We start from the raw sequence: 25,272 nt of genomic DNA, 5'->3' as shown, positions 1-25,272 counted from the left end.
AAGTTGTTGTTGTCAAACACAAGTTGTTGTTGTCTCACACAAGTTGTCGTCAAACACAAGTTGTCATCTAATACAAGTTTGTTGTCGAACACAAGTTGTTGTCAAACACAAGTTGTCGTCTAACACAAGTTGTTGTCAAACACAGTTGTTGTTGTCAAACACAAGTTGTTGTCAATCAAAAGTTGTTGTCAAACACAAGTTGTTGTTGTCTAACACAAGTTGTTGTTGTCAAAGACAAGTCGTTGTCAAAGACAAGTCGTTGTCAAACACAAGTCATTGTCAAACACAAGTCGTTGTCAAACACAAGTTGTTGTTGTTAAACACAAGTTGTTGTCAAACACAAGTTGTCGTTGTTAAACACAAGTTGTTGTCAAACACAAGTTGTTGTCAACACAAGTTGTTGTCAACACAAGTTGTTGTCAAACACAAGTTGTTGTTGTCAAACACAAGTTGTTGTTGTCTCACACAAGTTGTCGTCAAACACAAGTTGTCATCTAACACAAGTTTGTTGTCGAACACAAGTTTGTTGTCGAACACAAGTTGTTGTCAAACACAAGTTGTTGTCAAATACAAGTTGTTGTTGTCAAATACAAGTTGTTGTCAAACACAAGTTGTTGTCAACACAAGTTGTTGTTGTCGAACACAAGTTTGTTGTCGAACACAAGTCGTTGTCAAACACAAGTTGTCGTCTAACACAAGTTGTTGTCAAACACAGGTTGTTGAACAAGAGCATAGTAGGCACATCACCCCATGCAGAGTCTTCGATTTTGGAGTGGTGAGTGCAGTACAGTAAATACTGTCATGTTTTACAGGATATTTATTTGTTTTTTTGTATATTTATTTAAGCGATTTTCATATCGTTAACTATTTAAAATATTAAATATATACAGAGCACCTATAAACGTAATCTTATTCAAGAATGTGCAAAAATAAGCTATTTTAAATAATGACACGATTATCTGTGTTTTTGAAAATCCAGTACCCCCTTCCCTCCGAAGCCGCTGGATAATTTAATTGATCTACTTTATTACCTTAATATAGTTTCAAACAATATCATAGGTTAGAGTAGGTAATGTGACAATTGTAATTGTATTGTTAATTAATAGTGGTTAAAAGTTCTGCAATAAGTGTGGTTAATATCTTAATTGATGAGTGCATAAAAATAAAGTTATAACAGAAGTTAAAATACAACATTATTCTGCCATCTCTGTGTTTTGTATCCGCATGTGTGTGTATATATTTGTTTAGATTTACTTATATAAGTGTGTGTGCATCAGGACATTACTCACTCTAACGTCTCCAAACTCCCTTCTCTCCCCAACATCCCGTCCGCTAGAAGTCGGAGGCCGCTTTCTCCGATCTCGTTGCGACTCATCCTAAATAAACCCGGGTGGACAGGAGAAGAGACAGCGCTGACTCACTGAGCCCACGGGAACCGTGGGGTCAAACACGCGGTGAGTTAGGGACACTCACAATGGCGGTGCACATGACCAGAGCACACACGTTCACAAACAAAGCTGCTCATTGTTTAATGCTTCTGTGTTATACATTTTATGTATACATTTTATGTATAACAGGTGACATTCACAAATATCAGTTTACTCACAATCATCCATTCAATTATACTGCACTGTACCTTTATAATATGAAAAGTGTTTGCGTTAATATAAACACAAAGTTGCAACAGAGGATCACACAAGTGAAGTACATTTTAATCGAAGAACATAGGGAGATATATATTATTGGTTCTTTCAGTAAATTTCGATTTAAAGCTTTCGTGACTGCAGGGATTCATCTTGTTGGTTTTTTCGGGAAAGTCACGTAGAAGGGAAGTAATAAAATAATACAAAATAAAACATAATAAAATAATTCTCACGACGTTTCGGACACAACACAAGCAGCCATCCTCAGGTAAAGACCAGGTCTGTCGAGGCGACAGCGTCTAAAAGAAAACACCACCACGCTTGGAGCGTCTATTTAAGCTGGGTCGGAAGGGGGGGAAAAAGTGCGCATTGGCAAAATAATCTGCATATCAAGAGGAATTTAGCATATTATGGGAAATGCAAGAATGTGATTAGTGCTATTTGTGAAATGCTAATCCTGCATAATGCCCATGCATTATGCAGGATTAGCAGCATCAAAGGGAGGGGATAGGGGTAGCATTAATAAAGAGAAGGAATGTTAATAGTATGTAGCTGCAGTAACTAAACAACAACGTAAAAAGCTAAAGTATAAACTACATAGGGAGGGGATAGGGGTAGCATTAATAAAGGGAAGGAATGTTAATAGTATGAAGCTGCAGTAACTAAACAACAACGTTAAAAGCTAAAGTATAAACTACATAGGGAGGGGATAGGGGTAGCATTAATAAAGGGAAGGAATGTTAATAGTATGTAGCTGCAGTAACTAAACAACAACGTATAAAGCTAAAGTATAAACTACATAGTATTAAATTGTATACTGTATTACTATACACTACCCTATGTCATAGAATAATACATTGTGTAATATTAAACTATGTATTAGTATACCTACCCAACTGTATACCACACTGCTGTATATTCACTATACAATTTCGATACTATAGATTACCTTATACATTGTATTAAACATTACACTTTAATACTATTTATTATTATACAATTTGCTATACACTATACCATTGACCGTCGTGTGAAAGGTACTAAGAGGAAGCAACGAAATATGTCAATGGGAGAGTGGTGATAGGAAGCTTGCAGCGGAGCAAAGAATCCATTCCCTGCGGAGAATACAAGATATATAGTCAATGTCAGTGAGTGGAACGCGGTCTGAAAGTCACCGTAAACGTGGACACAATCAGTTAAGATCCGAAATGGTTTATTACGTCCTTCCAATGATTGCTAAGCCGGAATCCATCTTCTCGGTTGAAATTGTCTCTGTGTTTGTATATGTGGATCGCCTCATGAAAGAATCTCTCATGGTAGCCAGATGGCTTGCAGAGAACCTCTGTCTTGGAGAAGTCAATATCATGTGAGCCCACTGAATTGTAACAGTGATCTGCCACGGCTGAGGTGTTAGTCCTACCGTGTTTCAAGTCTGCTTTATGTTCACGGATGCGGTCCGAGACATGTCGTTTGGTTTCTCCAATGTAACTGCTATCACAGAGGCAACTTAGTTTGTAGACGCCAGGGTACTCTATGTCTGGAACCACATCTTTTACAGACGGGACCAGATCACGGATTTTATGTACTGTGCTGAATCGGACCTGGATCTTGTGTTTAATCAGGATTTTGGAGATCTTTTTGTGACCCCAGCAATGTAGGGTAAGGTGATGGTCTTGAGAGGCTCCTCAACAGGATCCTTCTTGATAGTTGGAGTGTATCTACATAAAGAAGATACACCTCTTCGTCCCATTGTCTCTATGATCAACTCCCCCACATACAAACTGGCTCGTTTTTTGTCTGAAATGCTACTGCCTTTCACTGGAAAAACCACCTCTGCGGTACTAAACTCTACTGACCTGGTATCGACAATCAAGGGGATTTCCCTGTCCCCAGACGACCTGCTTGTCAGTTTTGATGTGGTTTCCTTATTCACCAAAGTTCCTGTACCTGACACCATCGCAATCATTGAAGACTTGGTTCATCAAGGACTGAATGCTGGGGTACCCCCCCTGGTGAGACACTGCTTAACCACAAAAAAGATCTCCAAAATCCTGATTAAACACAAGATCCAGGTCCGATTCAACACAGTACATAAAATCCGTGATCTGGTCCCGTCTGTAAAAGATGTGGTTCCAGACATACAGTACCCTGGCGTCTACAAACTAAGTTGCCTCTGTGGTAGCAGCATCCGTGAACATAAAGCAGACTTGAAACACGGTAGGACTAACACTTCAGCCGTGGCAGATCACTGTTACAATTCAGTGGGCTCACATGATATTGACTTCTCCAAGACAGAGGTTCTCTGCAAGCCATCTGGCTACCATGAGAGATTCTTTCATGAGGCGATCCACATATACAAACACAGAGACAATTTCAACCGAGAAGATGGATTCCGGCTTAGCAATCATTGGAAGGACGTAATAAACCATTTCGGATCTTAACTGATTGTGTCCACGTTTACGGTGACTTTCAGACCGCGTTCCACTTACTGACATTGACTATATATCTTGTATTCTCCGCAGGGAATGGATTCTTTGCTCCGCTGCAAGCTTCCTATCACCACTCTCCAATTGACATATTTCGTTGCTTCCTCTTAGTACCTTTCACACGACGGTCAATGGTATAGTGCAGGGGTCTGCAACCTTTAAGACATAAAGAGCCACTTGGACCCGTTTCCGAAGGAAAAAATAAACTGGGAGCCGCAAAACCATTGCAACTATTAAAACAAATATAACACTGCATATATTGTTTCTTACCTTATTGCTATATACAGGATCATGCAGTCAGCTGTCAATCTGAATAAAAAAAGGACTTTTTCACTTAACAATGTAAAATATATTTTTGCAAATTAATAGCTAAATTACCTGGTTAATGGGATTTTTGCTCCTGAACCTCAGTGCACAGTGTCTGCACATCAGGGCTGTAAGACGTCACCTTCATTTTCACACAGCCTTGCAAGCTGTCATCTGTGAGGCGTGATCGATGTTTGTTTTTAATATAGTTCATGTTGGAGAAGACCTGCTCACATACATATGTGGAGCTGAAGATCGACAGGACTCCAAATGCATACTTTTTCATGTTTATATAAGTGTTGGGGATGGCATTCCATGTTTCGAATACAAGTTTGTCCTGTTTGGGAAGGTTTTCAATATCACTCCATTTATGATTCTGAGCCAGAATGGCCTTCTGACGGGCAACATCCTCAAGAGTAGCGGTCAAGCATTTGAACTTGGACACCCATATATCTTTGTCGGCTATATCGGCCAGTTCCATCTCAAGATCAGGTTGACTTACACCTGCAAATGCAGTCATATTCAATAGGGATGGATCGATCGCCAAGGGAGTGACAGGGAAGGATAATGTCGTTTTTTCCTCTCTGAACTCACAGAATCGTTTCCCAAACGAACTTTGCATTGTGGTGATTGCAGACTTGAAATATTCCAAATTTATCGTATCATGACTTTGTTTGAACTCTCTCAAAGAGGGAAAGTGAGACAGTGTACCTCTCTGTAAATCTTTGACAAACACTGTCAACTTGCGCTCGAATGCCAAAACCTCCTCCAGCATGTGCAGGGCTGTGCCTCCTTTCCCCTGAAGGGTTGTATTTAGCGTGTTTAGATGTGCTGTCATGTCTACCATAAAATGTAATTTTTCCAGCCACTCTGGCTGTTCCAGCTCAGCAAAGGTGAGCTCTTTGCTGCCCAGGAAGGTTTTTACTTCTTCCAAACATGTGACAAAGCAACCGCAACGTTATTGCCTGTCACCGGGCGGGCAGTGTGGAGCGGAGCGGCGACCTGTCAGCAGCGGCAACGCCAGAGCAGGTGTCACAGTGCGCCTCCTCCTCTCGCTAGCATCCGCCCCGGAGCCGCGGTCAAGGTTCAAAAGAGCCGCATGCGGCTCCGGAGCCGCAGGTTGCCGACCCCTGGTATAGTGTATAGCAAATTGTATAATAATAAATAGTATTAAAGTGTAATGTTTAATACAATGTATAAGGTAATATATAGTATCGAAATTGTATAGTGAATATACAGCAGGGTGGTATACAGTTGGGTGGGTAGAATAATATGTAGTGTAATATTCCACTATGTATTATTCTAAGACATAGGGTAGTGTATAGTAATACAGTATACAATTTAATACTATGTAATTTATACTTTAGCTTTTTACGTTGTTGTTTAGTTACTGCAGCTACATACTATTTACATTCCTTCCCTTTATTAATGCTACCCCTATCCCCTCCCTTTGATGCTGCTAATCCTGCATAATGCATGGGCATTATGCAGGATTAGCATTTCACAAATAGCACTAATTGCATTCTTGCATTTCCCATAAATATGCTAAATTCCTCTTGATATGCAGATTCTTTTGCCAATGCGCATTTCCCCACCCTTCCAACCCAGCTTAAATAGACGCTCCAAGCGTGGTGGTGTTTTCTTTTAGACGCTGTTGCCTCGACAGACCTGGTCTTCACCTGAGGACGGCTGCTTGTGTTGTGGCCGAAACGTCGTGAGAATTATTTTATTATGTTTATTTTTTTATTACTTCCCTTCTACGTGACTTTACCGAAAGAACCAAGAAGATCTTTCAGTAAAGTCACGTAGAAGGGAAATAATAAAATAATACAAATATAAAACAATAAAAATTCTCGATTTAAAGCTTTCCTGACTGCAGGGATTCATCTTCTTTGTTCTTTCGGTAAAGTCACGTAGAATGAAAATAATAAAATAATAAAAATAAAACAATACAAAATAATTCTCACGACGTTTCGGCCACAACACAAGCAGCCGTCTTCAGGTGGAGAATCTTAACTGATTGTGTTCACGTTTACGGTGACTTTCAGACCGCAGTCCACTCACTGACATTGACTATATATCTTGTATTCTCCGCAGGGAATGTATTCTTTGCTCCGCTGCAAGCTTCCTACCACCACTCTCTCATTGACATATTTCGTTGCTTCCTCTTAGTACCTTTCACGCGACGGTCAATGGTATAGTTTATAGCATATTGTATAATAATAAATAGTATTAAAGTGTAATGTTTAATACAATGTATAAGGTAATATATAGTAACGTAATTTTATAGTGAATATATAGCAGTGTGGTATACAGTTGGGTGGGTATAATAATACATAGTGTAATATTACAATGTATAGTCTATAAGCATATTAATTGCTGCGGCGCCATATTATTAACATTCCTTCCCTTTATTAATTCTAACCTTACTGCCTCCCTTTGATACTGCTAATCCTGCACAATGCATGGGCATAATGACTTTAAACCCCTCGCCAAACCTCCTACGCATTTCACAAGTAGTACTAATCGATATCTGCATTTCCCATAAATATGCTAAATTCCTCTTGATATGCAAATTATTTTGTCAAGACGCTCTTCGCCCCTCCATCCCAGCATAAATAGTCGCTCCAAGCCTGGGGCGTGCCATTCAGACTCTGCCTTCTCGACAGACCTGTTCTCCACCTGAAGACGGCTGCTCGCGTTGTGGCCGAAACGTCGTGAGAATTATTTTATTATGTTTTATTTTTATTATTTAATTATTTTCCTTCTACGTGCCTTTACCGAAAGAACCAAGAATAAAAAAAAAATTCTCACGACGTTTCGACTGCAACACAAGAAATCATCATCAGGTGTGAAATCCACAGCAAGAAAATTTGAAAAAAGTGTCGGATTTTCCTAACATCAGCACCACAGACAGCGATTTGGCAGTTGGCCAGATTGACGAGTCCATCTATGTTCGGAAAAAAGGAGGGGGAGCAGAAAATGGAATGCGGTTTGAAAGTCATCATAAGCGTAAACACAATCAATTAAGACCCGAAATAGTTTATCAAATCCTTCCAATGATTGCTAAGCCAGAATCTATCTTCTCGGTTGAAATTGTCTCTGTGTTTGTATTTGTGAATAGCCTCATGAACGGACCTCTCATGGTAGCCAGATGGCTTGCAGAGAACCTCTGTCTTGGAGAAATCAATGTCATGTGAGCCCACTGAATTATAACAGTGATCTGCCACAGCCGAGATGTTAGTCCTACCGTGTTTTAGGTCTGCTTTGTGCTCACGGATGCGGTCAGAGACATGTCGTTTGGTTTCTCCAATGTAACTACTACCACAGAGGCAACTCAGTTTGTAAACGCCAGGGTACTGTATGTCCGGAATCACATCTTTTACAGACGGAACCAGATCACGGATTTTATGTAATGTGTTGAATCGCCACTTTTTAAAAATGTTCTTGCTGTGGATTTCACACCTGATGATGATTGCTTGTGTTGCAGTCGAAACGTCGTGATAATTTGTTTTATATTTGTATTATTTTATTATTTCCCTTCTACGTGACTTTACCAAAAGAACCAAGAATATGAATCCCTGCAGTCACGAAAGCTTTAAATCAAAATTTTACATGGGGAGATGTTTAAAATTAATGTATCTGCTAACAATATGGTGTGAATATGAACATTGCTTTAGCCTACTTGTTAAATCATACAAATGTGTTGAGGTTACAGTAAAACATTTTGAAAATGGACTCGATTAAGCAGGCATTTTGGTGAAGCCAGCATCCCGTAAATGTTTAAATATAATATAAGCATTTTATGGTTATTAAGTGTTGGAAATGTGAGATGTCTCAAGATATTTCTTCCCTGCCCTCTACTGCCCACAAAGTTTTCCTGTAACCCATAGCACCTACTAATACATGGTGGTCTCCCATCCAGGCTCTATCCAAGCTAAATTCTGATTCAGTTTGGTGCATGCTGCGTGATTTTTCTGTAGACAAAGATCCTGCTCAGCCTTGCCATGTAGAGACAGCAAGATTGATGGGTTCACATTTAAATGTTTACTTCACGACGCGTTGCACCAACAATTAGCACAGTTCGTGCACAGAGCACATGTGAGAAACGAACAGCAGAGCTTACGTGAGACTCTTCAAACCTGTGTTGGCCTTCAGGATGACACTGAGAGAGGAACCCGACTTGTCTGTCAGTGAACACCGATACAGCCTACAGGGAGAGAAGAGACGGTTAGTGGGGGCAGAGAAGATGGGTGGAGAGTCTGGGCAGAGAGTGGAGGATGGTGAGGGATGGTGGAGGTAGCAGGTGCAGGATGGCGCCAGCAAGTCTGGAGATGGGAGCGATAACGACGGAAGCCACGGGCGCGAGGCGTCGGTGGGGACGCCGCTTAATTAATTTGTATATAATGGGTTCCAGAGACACTTGTAGAGGTAACTTCTTTATTAAAATGCAACACTCCAACAGTCCTGATACTCTGTTACAGCCTAGGTACACAGCCTAGGAACACAGCCTACTCTAGCTACACTCTGGGGTCCTCCGGCTACAATTACCCTAGGGGAGGCTACCTGACCCGACCCAGCCAAGGTGTGGGTCTGGACTCTGGCTTCCTCGGAACTTGCCCTTACAAGGACGTAGAGCCGGGAGTCCCAGAGTCCCACCACTGGCCCGCACAGCGTCCCGGCCCTTACAAGGACAAGCGGGACGAGGGGGTCCAGGGTCCTAAGCTGGCTGGCTGGCTGGTCTTGGGTCTTGAGCTGCGACTGGCCCCAATCAGCCAGGGAGCGGCCCTTTTATGCCTCTTCCCCATCGAGGGGTGGAGTTGTTTGTGCCCCCAGATATCCCCTGGCGCTGAGGGCTTAGCTGTCTAGGGTCCTAGAGCCCCCAGCAGCCCCTCCCCTCTTGGGCTGGCACAGTGGCCCCTCCTATGGCACTACAGGTAATTAATGAGGACGGGGATATATACGGGAGCGTGAGAGAGGGACGGAGAGTTGTTGCTGGGAGCCTTGATGGAGATGGTAGGGGAGAAGCAGTGGAGCAGAAACAAGAAGAAGATATGAGAGATAGAACAGACTAGCAGTGGAACAGGAACGAGAGAAGATGAGTGAGTGAGGCAGAGCAGAGAGAGACGGAGACGGCCGGAGGGAGACAGGAGACGGCCGGAGAGAGACAGGAGACGGCCGGAGAGAGAGACAGAGGGAGCGGAGCGAGCGAGGCAAGCGGAGCGCAGAGAAACACGCTGAAATCACGGGTGTTGAATGTAAAGAGTTTTGTAATAAAAGTGACGACGGAAAAAAAAGCTGTCTGCGTAAAGTTCAGCACTACACATATATATGTGCATGCACGTGGGAAGTAGTGGTGCAGTGGTTAGCACAGTGAACTACAAACCTGGTTCGATTGCCGCTCACGGCGAACTTCATTGATGAATATCTAAAACGGCCGTCGGCCTCATTTAGGTCGACTCAGCCTAAAATTAGTATCTGGTGTAGTAAGTAAACATCAGTTGGCTGAGTGTGGTGCTGGCCTCCCAACCCCTCATGTGCCGTTCTGGCCTTCATTAGGTGTCCCCTAACAGTATATGACCCAAAAGTCCGCTTAAGGCTCTCTGTAGAATCTCTGTGGATGTATATATAGATCAAATAATCATGATTTATCTTCGATATTGCATCATCCTATAAGAGGTCACATGTGAAAGCGTTTAATTTAACATCTCATCACAATATAATTGAAAGGACACCCCCAGTGGCAACTGTCTGAGCAGAAAGTAACTCAGCACCTGGCCTGCATATCGGCATTTCCACTACAACTCTTCCCATATCCTCTCATTCCTAATTTCCTCTGAACATCCCCCCATTTCCGCGTCAAATAATATTTACAGTACATTTTACACTACATACAACAACTTAAACAATTAAAATACTACACGTATATACATTTTTCATGACTAATAACTCGTCATAGAAAAAGTAAATTTGCAGTGCGATCCGGCAAAAATTGCGTGCAATTCGGCGTTTGCCAGAGCACCGATCTGAAGGCTGCATCAGTCCGACGATTGTCAAACACAAGTTGTTGTTTTCAAACACAAGTTGTTGTCAAACACAAGTTGATGTCAAACACAAGTTGTTGTCAAACACAAGTTGATGTCAAACACAAGTTGTTGTCAAAGACAAGATGTTGTCAAACACAAGTTGTTGAACAAGAGCGTAGTACACACATCACCCCATGCAGAGTCTTCGATATTGGAGTGGTGAGTGCGGTACAGTAAATAGTCACTGTTTACAGCAGGATATTTATTTTGTCTTTGTATATTTAGTTAAGCGATTTTTATAATGTAAACTATTTAAAACAGTCAATATATATATACAGAACACCTACAAACATAATCTTATTCTAGATTTGAAGCTTTCGTGACTGCAATGATTCATATCCTTAGGTTTTTTCGGTAAAGTCACGTAGGTAAAAACATTAAAAAGTAAAATAAAATAAAAATCACGACGTTTCGGAGGCAACACAAGCTTCCGTCTTCAGGTGGTACCGTCACAGCCACGACAGCTGTATCAAGTAAAAGAGAGATTTCAGGAGTTACCACTGCGTTTATATAATGGTTGGAGAAGGTGGTGGGGCATGGGCCGCATCTTTATTATTAATATGGTAAGGTGAGGCTTGAGACTAAGAATAGACTGCATAACAAAGGCTGAGCCTAATGGAGAGGTGCGGTTTGTGACTCAACCTGTAACAGGAAGACCACCACTAAACATGGTAAAACAGTAATGGTTGTCTGTCAAATAAGATTGGCAAATAAGTGTAGTTAAATCTTTTTTGCATGGTTAATTACATCTTTCCAATGATTACTCAGTTTGTAACCGTCATCACGGTTGGAATTATGTCTGTGTTTGTATATTTGTATGGCTTCGTGTACAAACTTTTGATGGTAGCCAGGAGGTTTGCAGAGAACCTTGGTCTCGGAAAATACAATTTCATGAGAGCCCACCGAGTTGTAGCAATGATCGGCAACGGCCGAAGAATCAGTTCTGCCGTGTTTCAGATCTGAGAGGAGGCCTGACGGATCCTTGGGACATTCTGTCTACAGGAAAGCCACCCACACAGATTCCTACTTGAAACCGGATTCCCACCACCACCCATCTCAAAATAATTCTCTCATCAAAACGCTATACCACAGAGCCCATAGCAAGTCAGATCTGAAACACGGCAGAACTGATTCTTCGGCCGTTGCCGATCATTGCTACAACTCGGTGGGCTCTCATGAAATTGTATTTTCCGAGACCAAGGTTCTCTATGGAAGCTTGTGTTGCCTACGAAACGTCGTGATTTTTATTTTATTTTACTTTTTAATGTTTTTACCTACGTGACTTTACCGAAAAAACCTAAGGATATAATCTTATTCAAGGATGTGCAAAAACAAGCTGTTTTAAATAATGCGATTATCTGGTGGTTTTTGAAAATCCAGTATCCCCTTCCCTCCGAAGCTGCTGGATAATCGATGATCTACTGTATTAACATGATATAGTTTGAAACAATATCAAAGGTTATAGTAGAAATATAATCAAATATAATTTTCTATCTACGTGACTTTACGAAAAGACCTAAAGAGTATGAATTCCTGCAGTCACGAAAGCTTTAAGTCAAGATTTAATTGTATTGTTATTTAATAGTGGTTAAAAGTGCTGTAATAGGTGTGGCTAATAACTTAATTGATGAGTGCATAAAAATGTAGTTATAAACGACGTTAAAATACAATAGCATGCTATACTGAGTATCTTTGTGTTTTGTGTCTGTGTGTATATATTTGTTTAGGTGTACTTATGTCGGACTCGTACCGACACGACAGCTTCTTGTTTTTCCTCGTTTTTTTATTGATCATATAGTTCACGGTCTTTCCATTAACACCGCTCCATGTTCCGTCGTACTCTCCAACCCACAACTCTCCATCAATATCACTCGATATCCCTTCGCTCGCTCCGCTGGCCTCGCTCTCTCTCTCTCTCCAGCTCGGGCGCTCTCCGTTAAATTCGTCGTCTCACTCCATCGTAACTCTCCATCGTCTCTCTCTCTCTCTCTGACGCTTCCGTTGCTCTGCTGCTACCCTACGCTGTACTCTCTTCCTATCCACTGCTACCCTATACTGTACCTTCTCTATCCACTGCTACCCTATACTATACTCTATCCGCTGCTCCGTCTCTCCATCCGTTCATCTCTCGTCCCGGGCACCAACTCCCGTTTAACTCCACGCTCTCCCACTTTATCCCCGAACCAATTACCCCTGATTAATTGGGTCATCCCCCTGCGACGCCACTCGCCCCCAGCCCCCGGTGTCACGTGGCGTTGTTGTTCCAGCCACACTGGCGCCAATTCCAGACATCAATATCTCTCGTCCAATCACCGCCCTGCGTCCTCAGTTACCCCAAGCCACCTGCAGCCCCCTTAACTATCACCCCACCTTAATTAGTATCACAACAACAGTTAGCCGATCAACGCCCTGTGTCCTCGTTTGCCCACACTGTCCGCCACGTGCACGCGTACCGACCCCGCGCGTGACGCGTGTTTCTCAAGGACATTACTCACACTAACGTCTCCAAACTTCCTTCTCTCCCCAACATCCCGTCCGCGAAAAGTTGGAGGCCGCTGTCTCCGATCTCGTTGCGACCCATCCTAAACCCGGGTGGACGGGAGAAGGGACAGCGCTGACTCATTGAGCCCACGGGAACCGTGGAGTCAAACACGCGGTGAGTTAGGGACACTCACAATGGCGTTGCACATGACCACAGCACACAGGTTCATGAGTAAAGCTGCTCATTGTTTCATAGATAACACAGAAGCATATGATTTTTGTGGCATTCACAAATATCAGTTTACCCACAATAATCCATCCATTCATACTGCACTGTACCTTTATAATCTGAAAGTGTTTGTGTTTATAAGGGTGTTGTTTTGCAAGACCTCGTCTACAAAAAAGACAAAGATCTTCCATATAGCCTTAACATACTCTAGGGGCAAGTGCTATTAGTGAACACCTATGAAGGCCGGAATGGCACACAAGGGGGTGGGTGGCCTGCACTATGCCTGACCGCATTTGTCTCCCCAGTGGCAATATTTACACATCGCACTAGGTACTAATTTGAGGCTGAGTCGACCTAGGGGAGGCCCAAGTCCGGTTCAGATAATCGTCACTGGTGTTGGCTGTGAGCGGGAATCGAACCCGGGATGCTGGGTTCATAGCGCAGTGTGCTAACCGCTGCACTATCGCTCATCGTCTACAACAACAACCGCCATTCGCCACTAAGTGGCAGTGACTTCACCACGACGCTTGTGCCAGGCTATGTGCACCTTGAGGCCACGTGAAGTGTCGAACGCCCGCTGGCAGGTCACGGGGCAGACCCAGGTGCCACGGGTCGACTGACTGAGATGACTGGCTGATGCACCACCTGTGCCCCCTACTGTGCCAAATTGCTGTGCTTTAGCCACCCGGTGCTCTGCTCGTTGTTGTGAACGTCGCTCCTCCACCTTCCATTGTTGTTGGTAGGCGACTGCCTCCAACTGCCCAGTAGCGTCCTTCACGAGCCTCCTCCACAGAGACCAATCTTGACACCGCTGGTACCAGTCATCGGCAGGTCCACTCAGCTCCACATCCTCCTGTACCACATCACTCCATCTCTTCTCTAGCCTGTGCCGCGCCCGTTTAGCCCCCTCGATCCAGCCAAACAAAAGCTGTTTGGGCATGCGGTGATTGGGCATGCGGGCTACATGCCCCAACCAACGCAGCCTTGCCTGCCGGAGGAGGTCACCAATGGGACTTTGTCCAGATCTTTCGGGGATTTGTGAGCTCCTCACACAATCCAGCCTGGTTAAACCCAGGATTGATCGTAGGCAGGCCAGCCTAGGGAGGGAATGACTGTGGCCGAGAAGACTCGAAGCTTCGTGCGGAGCGACAGACCAGGTAGCTTCCACACATATTCTTAGGGTTTTTCGGTAAAGTCACGTAGGTAAAACATTAAAATTAATAAAAGTAAAATAAAATAAAAATCACGACGTTTCGGAGGCAACACAAGCTTCCGTCTTCAGGTGGAACCGTCACAGCCACGATAGCTGTATCAAGTAAATGAGAGATTGCAGGAGCTACCACTCCGTTTATATAATGGTTGGAGAGGGGGGGGGAAAGGGCCAAGTAAAGCACACTTTTTATTCATATGGTAAGGTGAGGCTTAAGAGGGTGAGCCTTTGTTATGGAGAGGTACGGTTTGTGACTCAACCTGTGAGAAGGAGACAACCACTAAACATGGTGAACCTGTAATAGTAGTCTGTCAAATAAGATTGGCCAACTAAGTGTAGTTAAATCTTTTTTTGCATGGTTAATCATGGTTAAGCGGTACAAAACCGGTGAAAAGATAATGGCGCTCAACTGATTCAGAGTGAGACCTCTGCTGTTAAACCGGAGCAGGTCATGAGAACACTGCCCAGGTATGGGAATCTCTCGACTCTCTCCACAACTGTCCCATCACCGATTGGGAGTTGTGGGGGTGGAGTACCCGATGGTACAAATTACCCAGGCAGGTGCTTCGTTTTGATGGGGCTGATGGTAAGGCCCCACCTCTTAGTGGCACACTCCAGTTTCAGCAGCAGCGCCTCCAACTTCTCCTCTGAGTGAGCCGCAATTACCAGGTCGTCGGCATACATAACGTGGTTGACCAATAGGGAGCCATCCCTTGACCGCACATGGGCATCGATCAGCCTCCCATTGCATTTGTACCAGATGGAACAGCCACTGAAGGCTTCACGAACTACGTGGTCAAAATAGATGTTAAATAATGTGGAAGCCAGAGGACATCCCTGTCGCACCCCAAGGTGTACAGGGAAAGGCTCTGACTCCCGGCCACGTAGGTTTACCCGGGCCCACTCACCATCATGAAGGTCGTTAATGATCGTTAGCAGAGGGTCAGGGACTCCGAAAGCACGAAGAACAACCCAGAGCCCAGGCCTACTGATTGTATCATAGCCCTTGACCAGGTCAATAAAGCAGAGATGTAAGTCTTTTTGGAATTCCCTACACCTCTGCTGTAGCAGACGGACAGAAAATATGGAATCTGTGCAGGACCGCCCTTTTCTGAAACTGCATTGGGGCTCCGCAAGCCTCTCCTCAGCGTGCCTAGCAAGGCGATGTTGAATAACCCTTGCCAGGACCATTCCCGGCACACTGAGGAGTGAGATGCCCCTGTAGTTGTTATAGTCTGTGCGGTCCCCCTTCTTAAAGAGGGGGACGATCAGGGCATCCTTCCAGTCATGCAGAACCCGTCCAGTGGTCCAGACTGTTGTTATGATGTCATATAGGGCAGTCTGTGCACAAACGCCACCCTCCCTCAGCATTTCGCTTGGAAGATCATCTCTGCCCGGTGCCTTTCCTGGTCTCAGACTCCGGATCGCCATCAGTACTTCTTCAACAGATGGCACCTCAGCCAGCCACTCACAGGGGATGACTTCTTCCAATATTTGAAGCACCGCAGCCTCAGCAGGGTTATCCCCACTTTGTGCCATGATGTTTTCCTGGCTGAGGGATTTCCCCTCCCCCAGGACCTCACAGAAATGCTCAGCAAATCTGCAAAACTGTTCCTGGGGGTCGGAGATTGGATCACCGTTTTTTCCCCTAATGATGGTAATCGGTGTGGCGCAGCAGGTTACTTTTTTGATGGCGTTAATAGTGATTTGTGATCGCGGGCCACTGAGGCAGACTCCATCTCCTCAGCAACCCGCGACCACCACCCATCCTTGCAGCGCCTTCCGGCTCTCCGAACCTCCGAGCGAAGGCTGTGGTAAGCCTCTTCATTCTCTGACGTGGGATGCTGTAGCCTTTGAGAATGGACCTGTCGCTTTGTCTCAACTATCCTGAACACCTCCTGTCAGCCAGGGTCTCTGGGGAGGTCTGGACCGCGTACCCAAAGCAGCCATTGCAGCTGCATGAGTCACAGTCCTAAACCTCGCCCATTTACCCTCGACATCAGACGGAGTGGGGGACGATGCCAACCCCAGCCGCAAGCGATGATGAAATTCTCACTTGCAACTTTCATCAGCTGAGACCAGGCCACTTTAGTTTGGAATGGGGTCCTGGGTGTACATCCACCACCAGAATGGAAGAATGGCAGGCACATCTTACAGATGACTAGTCGATGGTCAGAGGACAGATCAGCTCCACAGTAAGTCCTGGTGATAATTGGTTTTTTACCCTTCTATCTGGCAACAAAACTGACACCTTTTTACAAGGAGTCATGTTTGTATAGACCGCAATACCTGCAGTCATAATACAACAAAAGACATAACTCTGATAATGTGCCCTGTCCTTGAAGTTGATTGGTCCACACCCGAGACAGCTTTCCTTAGAGCCTAGTCTCACATGGGTTGGACCAGATGACGCCAAAAGGCGCACAACTCAAAGACAATGCACCATCAGAGTATGAGAGCTCGGGGTAAGCATTTATACCATTGGAACCTCATTTGCCAATAAAAATATGATAATTGTTTACAAGGTGTCAGTTTTGTTGCCAGATAGAAGGGTAAAAAAAATGTATCATATTTTTACTGGCAAATGAGGTTCCAATGGTGTAAACCCCTTGTGTTTGTTTGCCCTCCCGTAACACCCCTACACAAGTGTAGTGACTGTATGGGGTTACATTGTACTCTGTGCGTGTACAGTTACTAAGTGAGGATTCTTATAGACCAAGATCCGCCGTATAGTCTTAACAGGCTGCTGGGGCAAGTGCTGTTAGGGAGCACCTATGAAGGCCGGCATGGCATATGATGGGGTGGGTGGCCAGCATCATGACCGACCGCTTTTGTCTCCCAAGTCGCACTGTTTTACACACTGCAGCACCTGATACTCATTTGAAGATAAGTTGATATCACACACACACATATGCATGCACAATTTGTGCAGTAGTCAATGCGAGGTGTGCAAGTCTTACAGTAGCTCTTTACATCTGTACAGTCCAGGCTGGAGCCTCTTCATTTCCTCGGTGCCGATGAAACAGCCGAACAGGTTGAGTGTCTCCACAGGTTCTTCTCGATGCATCAAGATCCAGGAGAGAGCAGCGCAGTCTGGCAGGGACAGCTTTGTGCATGACAGGTCTATCACAGTCATGGACTGAGTGGCATCACTCAGAGACTTGTGGTCGTGCAGCTCGTGCACGCAGTGCAGGAGACTGATGAGCCTGTGTTTGTCATCCTTCTGATTCTTCATGCTGCGATTGAGCCACTCGATTATTCCCTTTTGAGAATCTGCAGATGGAGGATCCAAGATACCCTCAAAGAACTTCCATGGAGTGCTTGATGCTAGTCCACAAAAAAACCTCTGAAACACATCAAACCTCCCATCTTTGCTGTCCTCAATAGCCTTGATGACGTCACTCACTGGCCGTGTTGAATGTGACAGATGCACGGCTATTGCTGCAAAGAATTCCTGCATTGTCAAGTGTGAAAATGAATAACAACTCCCTTGTTTAATGCCCTCGCATGTGAACACTTTGTTGATGAATGTACTTCCGAGTTCAGAAGAACTAACAACATACTCTTCAAGATATTTTTGGCTGAACATCTGGGTGTTTTGCTGAACCCCCTTCAGAGCCATATTGGCAAGAGACGTTACGATTTCCTTGGCTCCGTGGCTGCCACGTCCATGGTGTTCTATGAGCCCAAACACGTATTGTGTGAAGAGGTCGGTCATTGATTTGAAGGTAATCTCAGAATGATCAGACCTTTGTAAATGTTCCTTCAGTGTAATGGCTGCTATTTGGCAAAATGAAGGATTCTGGGACAATGTATTCACGGTTTCATTTTCCTGCAGGAGCTTGAGTGCCCTTTCTGCTAGACTCCTATCTTGGTAAAACATTTTAAAGAATTCTATTTTATCTTCGTTGGAAAACCCAGTGATTTCAACAGCTTGATCAACATTCACTCCACTCAACTGCTCCATGGCAATGGGTCTGGTCGTTATCAAGACCGAGGCCTTGGGCAAGAGACTTCCATTCACTATGGCAGCAATGATGGCTTCTATTGTTGCCGTCTTCCGTGGATCAGTGCAAGCATTTGCATAGTGAAGGCACTTTCCAAACTCGTCCAACCCATCCATAACAAAAAGGGTTTTCTCTTGGTTTGCGAAAACCTCATTCGCTTTGTTTCCCAAACATGAGTGCAGTACAGAAAACAACTCTGCGAGTGACACCTCTCCAACATCATTTATCTCCCTGAACTTTATGAGCACAATGTGCTCAAAGTGTCGTGCAAACACTCTCTCACCTGACAGCAGGCTGTGCACAATGAATTTGCTCAACATGGTTTTACCGCTGCCTGGAGTCCCCACTACAATAACCAGTCGGGGTTTTTTTTCTCCAATGGGATCAAATAGCTTATTGTAAGCCATCCCTTCTCTCTGTGCTCTATTCATTAGCTCCTCGTGCTGCTTGCCTCTCGCTAGTAACTCGTGCTCCTTGGTTTCTTTATGGCGGTAGTAGAGAACCAGAATTGGCTTCACCATCCTCTCCAGCAAAAACACTGCAGGTTCTCCAGGTCGTGCGTCGTAGTCTCGTGTTAATGATGTCAGCTTCAGCAAGAATTCTCTGTAATCATCACCTGGGTTATCTAAATAAAACAGACAATTTCACTAACAAATTAGTTTCATTTACACTATAAAAACATTCCTATAGCAGACAAATATGTTTTAAATCAACTGCATGATTTAAAAAAGCATATAGAATTCGTTCACCATGGATAATGCAGCAACATCATGCGCATCACGAATTATTGTGTGGAAGTTTTCCCCGATGTGCATTCTACATATGCAATTTTTTTAAAACACTGTACCTTTGGAACCTCCTTTGCCAGTAGCAAAATATGATAATTGTTTTTTTACCCTTTTATCTGGCAGAAAAACTGACACTTTTTTTTACAAGGAGTCATGTTTGCATTGACCATAATACCTGCGGTCGGAATGCAAGCAAAAAACACAACTCTGATAATGTATGCACTGTCCTTGAAATTGATTGGTCCACACCAGAGACAGCTTTTCTTAGAGCCTAGTCTCACATGGTGTTGGACCAGATAACTTTTTTTAAATGATGAGGGATACAAATTTGATGTTTAATCTGGAGAAAACTGTAACCAACCCGAGTCAGGGTGTGGAGGAGAGAGTAGGTTCAGTTTAATGAGATCAATGCCAATAAAAGACTGAGTGTCATTTAAAATAGCAGTGATAGTCGATAATAAAAATTCGGAAAAAATAATTCGACAAAGGAGGATACATTGTGCTGAGAAGAGCAGATAACCAAGGACGGAGTCATGTGGAACACCATAGAATTGGGGCTTCTGAATGGAAGGCAATTCTTGATTGGAAAAATATGGCTCACTTTTCGAGGGTGAAGCAGAAGCAGTAGGGAAGTGTCTGAGAGATGCCTGCGTAGCCATGCCGATTCAAGAGGATGGAGTGGTGTGCAGTCTCCAAAGCAGCCCAAAGGTCAAGAACTAGAAGCAGCTTCCATAGTTTCCGAGAGGTGGTCATTCACCATGCATAGGGGAACAGTTTCAATGACATAGCCTTGGTGGAATCCAGATTGTACGATGTCACGGAGACCATGGCAGCAGATGGGTTTGCTGCCATGGTCAACCATCGTGGGCATGACACTTGAAATAGAGCTTCATCGCTCATTATATTTTCTTCAAGCTTAAATACAATGTCTGTGTCTGAAGAGGTGGGAGAAAATAACAATTTTTTTTGTATTTTCCAAGAAAAGGGAGCTGTGGGATATGATAAATTCAGGAATGTTGGGGTCCATACACATTTTCATTATAGATCCATCTTTTCCTCCTGATTGCTGATCAAATGTACTTTCCCTGCTATGGAATGGAATATAAATGTCCTGAGAGGAATGTTGTCATGCAAGGGTGGTGCAGTTTGCTAATTTTAAATGACAATTTATCTCAGTTCAAAGAAAAGCCTTCACCTAGACCAGGGGTCGGCAACCTGCGGCTCCGGAGCCGCATGCGGCTCTTTTGAACCTTGACCGCGGCTCCGGGGCGGATGCTAGCGAGAGGAGGAGGCGCACTGTGACACCTGCTCTGGCGTTGCCGCTGCTGACAGGTCGCCGCTCCGCTCCACACTGCCCGCCCGGTGACAGGCAATAACGTTGCGGTTGCTTTGTCACATGTTTGGAAGAAGTAAAAACCTTCCTGGGCAGCAAAGAGCTCACCTTTGCTGAGCTGGAACAGCCAGAGTGGCTGGAAAAATTACATTTTATGGTAGACATGACAGCACATCTAAACACGCTAAATACAACCCTTCAGGGGAAAGGAGGCACAGCCCTGCACATGCTGGAGGAGGTTTTGGCATTCGAGCGCAAGTTGACAGTGTTTGTCAAAGATTTACAGAGAGGTACACTGTCTCACTTTCCCTCTTTGAGAGAGTTCAAACAAAGTCATGATACGATAAATTTGGAATATTTCAAGTCTGCAATCACCACAATGCAAAGTTCGTTTGGGAAACGATTCTGTGAGTTCAGAGAGGAAAAAACGACATTATCCTTCCCTGTCACTCCCTTGGCGATCGATCCATCCCTATTGAATATGACTGCATTTGCAGGTGTAAGTCAACCTGATCTTGAGATGGAACTGGCCGATATAGCCGACAAAGATATATGGGTGTCCAAGTTCAAATGCTTGACCGCTACTCTTGAGGATGTTGCCCGTCAGAAGGCCATTCTGGCTCAGAATCATAAATGGAGTGATATTGAAAACCTTCCCAAACAGGACAAACTTGTATTCGAAACATGGAATGCCATCCCCAACACTTATATAAACATGAAAAAGTATGCATTTGGAGTCCTGTCGATCTTCAGCTCCACATATGTGTAATAAACGACTGGACCACGATGTCTGGCTCAGTGTCCTTTATTATTCGGTTCGTGCTGTACACCCACACGGCTGTCTTTACTCTGTAGCTTCTCCACGGTGCTGACTCCAATGTCGGCCCGATCCACAACAGCAGCTCCGCTGCTGTTTCTCTCACACAGCCCCCCTTGGCTGTACTCGCTGCTGCTCTTCTCCCTCCGCAGCTCTCCCAGCTTCTTGCTCTCTCTCTCTCTCTCCGCAGCTCCTCCTGGCAGCCACACCGCTGCCTCTAACACGCAGCCCTCCTGGCTGTCTCCTCCCCAGCTCCACACCACTCCGCAGCTTCCTCTTATCTTCGGGGTTGGCTCCCGATGGCCGTCGGCGCCCCCCCTCTCCACACTTGCCCGCGTGGCCTCACTCTTTTCCGCTCACACCCCGACTACCTTCCCCTTCCGGTTTACCCGCTTAAAGCCCCGAACCTTACCCCCACGTCACATGACTCCACCCCCCGTGACGTCACCTCCGGAAGGTCGCTTACGCCCGCATTACATATGTATGTGAGCAGGTCTTCTCCAACATGAACTATATTAAAAACAAACATCGATCACGCCTCACAGATGACAGCTTGCAAGGCTGTGTGAAAATGAAGGTGACGTCTTACAGCCCTGATGTGCAGACACTGTGCACTGAGGTTCAGGAGCAAAAATCCCATTAACCAGGTAATTTAGCTATTAATTTGCAAAAATATATTTTACATTGTTAAGTGAAAAAGTCCTTTTTTTATTCAGATTGACAGCTGACTGCATGATCCTGTATATAGCAATAAGGTAAGAAACAATATATGCAGTGTTATATTTGTTTTAATAGTTGCAATGGTTTTGCGGCTCCCAGTTTATTTTTTCCTTCGGAAACGGGTCCAAGTGGCTCTTTATGTCTTAAAGGTTGCAGACCCCTGACCTAGACTTTCTCGAGACATGCGGATGGCTATGTGAAGTTTAGCATCACTCACGAGAAGCTGCTCCAGGGATGGTTTTTCCCGCAGTTCTGCTCAGATCGACACCCATCACTTTGAGCTGCTGCTCATGCTGTGATATCCACTGATCCAAGAGAGGGATCTCGGATCTCAGTGGAACCAGCACATCTTCAAGGAATCTCATGCACACATCTTCTCCCTTGTCGAGCACCAGGTCAACCAGGTCCCGTGTTCGTGCAATGGGGTCATTCTGGCTTTTGAGGGTTGCGTATTCATTCTTCAGGACTATCCCTGCTTGTTGTGAATGGTCAAGTACTTCTGATGACTGCACTTGGAGACATTGCCGGAGTTTCACTTTGTTGGTTCTAATGATCCCATATGTAGAATCGTTTGATTCCATCACGACAAATGCATGGAGTCACCTGAAGAACATTAAAACAAACCACGTGTCACCTGTAAGCATAGTCGTGTGAAAATATTAATTATTATAATAAAATGTCTATACCAAAAATAGTTTTGTCTCGGTTAGGTAGAATTTTGACTTTAGGTATTTGATTGTGAACACATTTCGTTATTTGAATGGTACTGTAAGCTTAAAATGTAATTGGAATATAAGTAAATGCATTAAATAGCATCTAAACACCTTAGGAATCTCGAAACACTCTTCAGTGCAAGCATCTGAACATTGATATGAACACAACATTAAGACAAAAAAGATTAAATGTAAACCTAATATAAAACACCACACAGGTTTAGCAGATTAAGCAGCGGCGTGACACCACGTGCTCACTGCCTCGACCACCGTGATGCCACGCAGACGGCGAATTGCGCTGTAATGTGCAATGATCGGGATAGCGTCACCTCTAGTTGAGTGACGATTATGATGGAGGTGGAGCGGCAGAGGGTGGGAGCCAGGTTTGTTCTTGGGTGGTCCCTATGTTGTGGGCACTCCCATGTTATCAATATATGGGTAGAGGGCGCTCTAGCAGTGGTATGACGTCACATACCCTGCACGGAATTTCGTGGGGGAAGCCAAAACTTAAAGTACACACATGAGGCAGCGTCAGTGTTACTGTGATGTTCATTATGTTAAATAAATCACTCATCCAGGACAGCAGTGGTCCAGTGTCTGTGCAGCCTCCTTCCTATGCATTTGAATTTCCACCTACACTCTCTTAGGAGTCCTCCAAAATTAACGGCACGTTACACCATCATCAGAAGCCATTGTCTCTCTATCGCTGGATGAACACCTCCCTATTTGTTTTACGTAAGAATTTAATGAAAAAAATCCTTAATTTTACATTTCAAATGTGTATCAATAATAATGAAGCATCTGGTCAGTGAGCATGCACCACGGTTATTTACAACAGCATGCAGAGCATGAGACTAAAACGAGTTTTGTACATCATGTTTGTAAACACAAGTGACCCATTCTTTAGTTTGAGATATTTATACATTTAACTCTTTGTGTATTGAGCTGTGTGTATTGCACTGCTGCAAACTAAATATCTATACTGTACATATACAGGCCTGTCTGACTTAACCAGCGTTCTTTCTACGAGAATGCGCTATAACAAGCAAATTGCATTTTAACCAATTGTTTGCAAAATTATCAAATGTTCGTGTAACGAGTAGAGACGGCTTGATCAATTTGCGTTCTTTGGCAGCAGCACACGGTGGCCTGCAGTTGTTTTCATCGCGCGCTTTCAGATGCGCTTCTGCTGCCGTCTGTAATTCTCTTCCTTCTGATATTAGGAAGCCGCTGGGGCGATGCACTTGATTGAAAACTCATTTCATTAGAAGTGCTTTTTGTGTTTAGTTTGTTGTCCTTCCTCCTCACCTCACGTACGATAACATAGTGTATGTATTATTTGCCCAAGGCGCAACAACTCTATTGGTTTCACTCTCGTGCAGCTACACGCTGCACACAGCAGACGCGCGCTTCCTGCAGAGGATCGACGGCCGCGCGTCTTCTACGCCTACAGCTCGAGCTCCATCACAATCATGCCCCATGTGGCTCCACAGACTGGTGGGGCAAGTGCTGTTAACGAGCCCCTATAAAAGCCGGAATGGCACACGATGAGGTGGGTGTTCAGAACGACGTGAGACCGCCTTTGTCTCCCCAATGTGTGATATTTACACACCGCCCCAGGTACTAATTTTAGTTACACACACAGTGACCTGGCTCACACACACTCACACGTGCTACACCATCTTTCACACACACACAGACATTTATGCACCAATTAAAAAATCTTGCCATGTAGCCTACACCGACGGTTTATAGTCTGGACCACAACACCCACCGTCCCCCACGCACCACAAACTCCTCACACCCATGCTGTGAAGTGTCACACCACCCACCGTCCCCCACGCACCACAAACTCCCCATACTCACCCACGCCGTGAAGTATTGAGTCGATTTGCGTCTCTCACCCCTGACACGCGCAGACGCGGCCCCGCTCCCCGTGTCGCCTCCTCTGCCGCTCTCTCAGTCTCAGGCCCTGACGCCAGCAGTGGCATCAACAAGTCTCCTCCAGCAGCAGCAGGAAGGGGAGGCAGGATGGGTGGGTGGTGAGGGGGAGGGGTAAAGGGGGAGGGGTGGGCGGACAGGGCGGGTGTGGAGAGCGGTGGCACCTCCAAGCACTGTGGTTCTTCATGTGTGGTAGGTGTTATATTTGATGTTTTATTACTTTTTTTATATATAATAATTTGTATCTCTCACGGTAATAAAGTTGCTCAAGAGTGCAACATTTTGGTGCTGAAACGTAGCTCAGCTTTAAGCATGGGAGTCAATGGGGTAATGATGGTTGTTTGACGAGTTTTTGCTTATCGATCATTTTCCACAGAACGTATCTCGCTCGTTAAGAAAAGACACGCCTGTTTACATTGTACTGAGACAATGTTGGTTATTTTTATTGAGAGTTCCTCATTGGTAGGTGAGCTCAGCTCATGAAAACCATCAATGTGATCACCTCACCTTTC

General features: G+C 44.5%; 1 protein-coding gene across 6 annotated transcripts in view; it reads right to left on the bottom strand.

Annotated features, from left to right (window-relative positions):
- The window catches only part of LOC144738253 (ribonuclease inhibitor-like), a 54,905-nt gene extending 30,064 nt beyond the window's left edge, over positions 1-24,841 (bottom strand). For 2 of the 6 annotated variants that reach the window (XR_013589194.1, XM_078621259.1), the window contains exons 1-6: positions 24,686-24,835; positions 22,324-22,709; positions 17,402-19,073; positions 13,017-13,103; positions 8,562-8,645; positions 1,290-1,376 (exon numbers count right to left, since the gene is read on the bottom strand). Coding sequence is in view for 5 of the 6 variants with exons in the window: in XM_078621259.1 (XP_078477385.1) it covers positions 1,290-1,376; positions 8,562-8,645; positions 13,017-13,103; positions 17,402-19,073; positions 22,324-22,687 (2,294 nt within the window). In the remaining variant the exon portion in view is untranslated. The other 4 variants (XM_078621260.1, XM_078621261.1, XM_078621262.1 and 1 more) reach the window with 4 other exon arrangements.
- Positions 24,842-25,272: the final 431 nt, after the last annotated feature.

Source organism: Lampetra planeri, chromosome 79 (genome assembly GCF_965212315.1).
Source record: "Lampetra planeri chromosome 79, kcLamPlan1.2.h2, whole genome shotgun sequence".
Classification (NCBI taxonomy): Eukaryota; Metazoa; Chordata; class Hyperoartia; order Petromyzontiformes; family Petromyzontidae; genus Lampetra; species Lampetra planeri.
The sequence above is the reverse complement of the archived record's forward strand: the minus strand, read 5'-3'. Positions and strand labels throughout refer to the sequence as shown.